The sequence below is a fragment of the Chinchilla lanigera genome, unplaced genomic scaffold (genome assembly GCF_000276665.1).
Source record: "Chinchilla lanigera isolate Chin_1 unplaced genomic scaffold, ChiLan1.0 scaffold00046, whole genome shotgun sequence".
Lineage (NCBI taxonomy): Eukaryota > Metazoa > Chordata > Mammalia > Rodentia > Chinchillidae > Chinchilla > Chinchilla lanigera.
The window spans coordinates 14,176,451-14,182,964 of NW_004955447.1; the positions used below are offsets into that span (position 1 = coordinate 14,176,451).

General features: G+C 47.5%; 1 protein-coding gene across 1 annotated transcript; it reads right to left on the reverse strand.

The window, feature by feature from the left end:
• Window positions 1-2,624: 2,624 nt before the first annotated feature.
• LOC106149507 (RE1-silencing transcription factor-like) lies at window positions 2,625-6,472 on the reverse strand (the record flags this gene model as incomplete). The annotated part of the gene is given in 1 exon segment (XM_013518552.1): window positions 2,625-6,472. A coding segment is annotated over 1 exon segment (353 nt), but the record flags the coding sequence as incomplete, so codon positions are not given.
• Between the last annotated feature and the right edge of the window lie 42 nt (window positions 6,473-6,514).

Genomic DNA, 6,514 nt, shown 5'->3' on the forward strand with positions numbered 1-6,514 from the left:
GTGGTACAAACCTGAAATCTCAGCTACCAAAAGGGAAAGGTGTCCCATCACCGAGTCTGAGGCCAGCCTGGATGGCACAGTGAGACCGTCTAAAGCTCAGACTATACAAAGGCTGGGACGTAGCTCAGAGCTCCTTGGGATCTGTCCCTAGTATCAAGGACTGGCAGGAAGCAACCAAGGCCAGGCACAGCACCATACACCCATAACCCTCCTACACACGGGGCTGAGGCAGGATTTTAAGTTTGAGCCCAGTTCCAGCAACTTTTTAACTCAGCAACTGTAACTGAAAAAGTGGGCTGAGGGCACAACTCAAGAGTGACGGCTGTGCTTTCAATCCTCAGTCACCGAACTCAATGAAGGGCCTCATATGCACAAGACCGGTGGTTTAATCCCTGGTACTAAAAACAAAAACAATTTGAACTGTCCCCACTAGACAGTGTGAAAACTACCCTTCACTGTAAAAAGAGAAATGGTACGTTCTAAAGTGAGATGGTTTTTAAAGCTTTAATTTCGCTTTGTATTTACAGAATTGTGAAGTCTGACATCTTAATGAAAGCAAGCAGGTACTCCGGCAGAGTCAAAACTTGCAGGCGTGAGGGCCACCAGCCCGCCCCTCCCAGCTCCCACCACAGCGCCCCTCCGTGCCCGGGTCTCAGACCCGGGGGCCCGCACATGGATCCTCTCTGCGGTTCTCTCTCCAAGCCCAAGGCCCGAAGGCTCAGCGTGGGACTTCACCTGCACGGAGCGGACGGGTGGCTGCAAGGTGGCTCTCTGCTGACTCCAGCACCTCGTGTGCGCTCCACATCGGTGCGCACACCAGGAGACCCAGAGCTCAAGGGAAACACCCGTCACAGTGCTATCACAGTGCCCCTGGGAGCACAGCAGAGAGCAGCTCACGTTTCCTTAAAGGCATAATGAACTTGCCAGGCGTGGTGACGCACGGCTGTAAGCCCAGCACTTGCAGGCTGAGGCAGGAGGAGCACTGTGAGTTCAAGGCCAGCGTGGGCTACACAGCAACTCTAGACCAGCCTGAACTACAGAGCAAGACCCTCTCTCCCCTCAAAGAAGAACGCAAGACCCCTTTGGGGACAGGTGTGCGCACCCTTCCTGCTGTCAGCAGCAGGTCCTCACCACTCCCTGTGGGTTCTGGGAAACAGGGGCCCAGACAAGGAGCTGCAACTCCCGCGGCGTTTTAGTAAGTGGATCAGCAACGCTTAGCGCACGGTGGCCGGGGTGGGGTGTGGGGCGGGGGTGTCACAGGGCCCAAGGACATTTTCAAACGGAACCTTACAGTGCGATGCACTTTTGAAGAGCTATCAGATAATCAACACGGTGGTTTACCTAAAAATGCTGTACCCGGCGTGGTGGCCCACTCCTCGATGACCTGCCCGGCTCTAGTAGAAAGCCTGTTGTGAAACCAGGCCTGGTGCAGGGCCCAGAGCCTCTGCTAACAGTATCCAGCCCGCCTTGTGAGCAGCTAGCACCCTAACACGGAACTTTCCACTCCTTCACGGAGCTGGAGGTGAGAGGTGTCAGGAACCAGCAGCGCTCAGCACTAACCACCGCACTGTCACTCTGCAGCGTCACCACCCTCCGGGACCACAGGGACAGAGAAGGGAGTGTGCGGTCACGCGTGAACACACAGTACTGTGTGACTCCTCCCACGAGTCAGGCTCTGGGGACAACCAGTAAGACAATCCCAGCACTGTGGGAGCCTGAGATACAGGACTGCAAGCTCAAACCTGGCCTGGGCAACTAACAAGACTATGTCTCAAAAGATAGAAAGGGCAAGGGACGGAGCTCAGGGCTAACACCCAGGGTCCAGCCCCAGTACCAAAACCAACCAACCAATCACAATCGTTGAAACGCTGTGTCACTGTTTTGCGAACAATCCACATAACCTGGCTCCCTTTCAACACGTCTGTCCCCAGTTACAAATCAAACTGACTGAGCCCAGGCCTGCTGCGGAGAAGGGAGTGGGCACATGCAAACTGCAGGGCGGCTGCCTCAGCCCTTGATCCCAGCTACAGGGAGGATACAGAGGGGCTCCAAGTTTGAGCCCAGCTGGTTAACAGCATGAAAATCCACTAAAGAACAGTAACAACAACAACAAAAAAGAACAGGCCAGGCATGATGGCACACACCTGTAATTCCAGCACTCTGGAGGCTGATGTAGGAAGACCAACCTGGGCTACACAGTGAGTTCCTGTCTCAAAGAAAACAAGAACCAAACAAAGCTGTTAAAGGGACCAGAGGTTTGGAAATTATTATGCTATAATAGGGGTGGACTGGGCCGGGCGTGGTGGCACATGCCTGTAATCCCAGCACTTGGGAAGCTGAGGCAGGAGGACTGCTGTGAGTTCCAGACCAGCCTGTGCTACAAAGGGAGCTCGAGGCCAGGCTGAACTGCATAGCAAGACTCTGTCCCAAAAAGACCAGAAAAAACAACAACAACAAAAAGTGAACTGTTCTCCCACCTGCACTCCCGACAGGCTACACGTGTGGACGCCACATGCCAGCCCACAGTGGGCCACCAGGGGAGTGACCTGAGAGCATCACAAAGACACCTGCAGTTCCAGAAAAGCTTGGCCTCCTTGAATTTACAGCAATAATAAACAAAGGCATCGTGCTTTTTACAACTTTATTTCAACATAACTATGCTTACAGAATACACTCATATTGGTTAAAAGAATGCAATTTAACTTATCCTATACAATTTCAACCAAAAAGTTGGTACATGGTTTAAGATTTTAAAAAGGATTTGCAATCTGGTTTATTTTTATCTATTACAAATGTATAAAAGATCCTCCATCAAATGCTGCTAAAGAAGGCAGCAAAAACCTTGAGAAATACACCTTTGGTTTGCCTCAGAAAAGTAACAAGTATTGCACTGTAAAGTTTATAAAATTGGTGCAACAAAACATTGTTGTAATGTTACAATGCCGGTTTACAACGTTCAGTAAGTACTGGGTGTGGAAGGGGCGGGAGGGAGCTACACACACGTGGAGCTGTGAAAGCTATCTGTTTTGCTAATGTTGCATGTAGATTGGAGGTCTACACAAACCAAGATTCAATTTCTTAAATCCGAATTAACACTATCAGCTCACTTCATCTGCTGAGGCCAGTAAGAGACCTCAGCACATTCAGCTTTTTAAGTTCTTCGGATCTGTGCAAAGAAGGAAATAGTTTCTTTGCCAGCTCTTCAGTCCGGTCGGGCCAGTACAGTACAGACAAGCTACTCCTGCCACTGTCAACATGCACGGGACATGCCATGAGGTCAGCTTGGGGTTTAGTTTGTATCGGACTCATCTGCGAACAGCCCCCAAAGTCAGTGAGCACATGACTTTAGAAGTGACCCTGAAATGGCCCTTCTTGGAAGACTAGAGCAAAACATCAGCCACAGCTATAAGAAGCCTTATCAAAACAATGCAGCCCCTTATGAATTAAGCCAACAATAAAAAAAGGTAGCCCCCACATAAGCAGCTCTGAAAAAGAGGAAAAAACATAACTTAAAATATCTTGAAAACCAATGTGAATATAGGTTCAAAAAATAACATACATTTTCATAAAACTACCTAGGATTAGGCTTATAATATATTCTCTAGTATTTCAAGTTTGTCACTAGTTACTAAACATCAATTTACAAATAACATGTTCATTTTTTGTTCTTTTATCAAAAGGGAAATTCTAGCTTCAATTCTACTGGAGGAAGGAGGACTAGAAAATAAAAAGATTCAAACAGTTCCACGCAAACATATTTTGCAAATGGAAGAACTCCTAACTGGACCAGAAGTTCTGATTACTAACATACTTTTCATTGAAACAATTTGTAGTCAGTACAAACATATGGCATTAAGGTTCAGGACCTAATATAGGCCTGATGATCAAGTCCTTGTTTTTGGGAAGAAAGCCTCGAGTTCCAATCAGTTTCCAGTAACAATGTCTTTACAGGTCAACTTAACATGGGATTTCCCTTTCCTTCATAGCTGTTAATGTTCTAGTCTTAAAGACTAGATCAGGAATTTGTTCAGTTCAGCAGAAAGCAAATCTCTTTCCTTTGTGCTATGAAAGAACCCGAAGACCTCTTCCCAACACAGACTTCCACCGTCCAATCTGTGTTTAAGGTGAATCTTTTTCAATATAATGTAAAAGGTAAGTCAGGTAAAATGTGCTCATCAACATTAAAACTAGTCATTAGAAAGATTTAACTAGCTTTATAATTTAAGTTTTAAAACATAAATACTTGCAGCTTGATCTCCTGCTGACAATGATTGTCGGAGCCTAGAATTCAACATGTACAATTCCCACTCACGCACACAGAACACACACCACCACCACACACCTTAACTTACGAGTCTTGAGAATCGGCTGCTTCTTTCAATCTTTGGCCTCCCAGTCAATTTCACGTTTGAATATCTTTTAACTGAAATTCACTCTCAGATTTTTAACATCTGATGACCATACATTAATGCTTGTCCCAAGTTTGCATGGGAGTACTGCCATAATCTGAAACCTGCCTCAAAGAGATCCCCAGGAAAGTAAATGAAATGCAGAGGGTTACTTTCAGAACATGGGAGGTCAGAATTCACGATGCCCTCATCGGGATCATATTTAATCTTACTGCAGCGAACAACTCCTAACAGTACAAAAAATCCTATGTTGGATTCGTTCACACACTTTGGCAACTGGCCAAAGAATCTCCGCGTTTTGGAGTACGCACCCCTTTCATACACAGCGCCCCATAGGGACACAGGACAGCTGCAGTTCACTTGAGGTCTCACCTGTAGCAAGACGCTGTCACAGGGACAGCAGGACACCCACTAGTGTGTGGAGATCCCTGAGCAAGTAGGACTTCAATCTGGACTGTATTTAAATTCAAAAGCCGTATTCACTGTATTCATAGGAAGCTGCAGCTGGCTTTCCAGAATTCATACCACCTCTCATTACAGATGCGTGGTGCTAAGAGCTATGGCTTTGGATTCTCACAAATGACACTCTGTAGAACTTGAATAATTAGGTCTCCTGGTTCCAGGTTTGAAATCCCCAAACATCACTTACAGCTTTTCAGTCAACTGAATAGGCACAGGGACACCAACTATCCATGGGAAAAAGGTTCCGCTAAGGATACAATGTAACACTACAATTAGGAAGTAGCTATACCAGAACAAGCCAAAAAAAAAAAAAAAAAAAAAAAAAGGACTGGTATTTGAAATACAAATGTGTTCACTATGGAACCTAGTGGTTTATTACAAAAATCATAACAGAGCTGTGAGTTTACTGTACTCATTCAAAATAAATAATTTATACAATACAGATTCTGGCATAGAGAAGTGAAATCACAATCGGCGGGCTGCACCTGCGCGTTCCATCCGCTCACAGCCCTGCGCACACCGCTATTCCCGCCAGAGGCAGCTGCGGCAGAGGAGCCAACAGCGCCGCCGCGCACACAAGCCCAAAAGCACCCGCCAGAGCGGCCAAAATAGACATGCATATAAGTGTTACTGGTCCACACAAACGCTACTTCTAGAAAAAATTTAACTGCATAGGTTAAAGAAAAACAAAAAACAATGTGCAACATCTTAAGCCATTAAAGCACCAAAATAAAAAAAACACCAAAATCACTGTTTTATGACGATTAACACAAGAACATGAAATATTGATCAAAAATCAGGAAGTAAATACCTGGACTGATACAATGTCCACTGTTGGGAGAATTTTTCTTCAGTTTAAATGTCTTTTCTCATCTCTAAAGAAATCTTAAAGTGCTAACTTTATATAAAGCAGGCAAATTCAAGTAATTTGCTCTCAAGCCAATTTTTACAGAGCTAAAGGAGGAACTAGCAAGGATAAACTAAAGTGGAACAGGACAGACGCGGAGAAGCAGGCGAGCAGGAGCTGAGACCGGCTCACAGCGGCGCCTGCCGGTTTCCGCACACGCACCCCTGCAGCGGGGCTCACTGAAATCTGTGCCGCACGCACACGCCCTAAGGAAACGAGTGCCACTGAGAAGGATCAGCGCTGCACTCATGAAAGCAGTCTCAAAAAGCCGCCCACCACCACAGAGCAAAAGGAAGGGGAGTGGCTCCTACAGACCAAAGCGGGACTCGTCCGAAGCGGCGTCACTCCTGCCCTTTCGCGGCTTTCTCAAGGAAGTACACGTTAACTAAATGGCGATTGAGGTGCTTGCTGTAATCCTTCTCCTTCCTGAACGAGCGATCACAGAAGATACACACGAAATCCCCCTCGGCCCCCTGGACGGCCGGGGCCTCCTTGGCGCTTTTCGCGCCGGCCTCCTGGGGAACCGGCCGCGCGCCGTGCAGCCCCGAGTCATCGCTCCCCTCCGACATGTTGTCGCTCAGGTCACTGCCGTCGTGGCTGTGGATGCCTTCGTCTTCATCGATTTCCTGAGACTCGCTCGCGCTCGCAGGGCCCGAAGCCAGAGCGGCTCTGGACTCCGCCTGCCCTCCGTCCCCGGGCGTCGCCGGCTCTTCAGCCGCCGGCTTTTCGGCAGGGG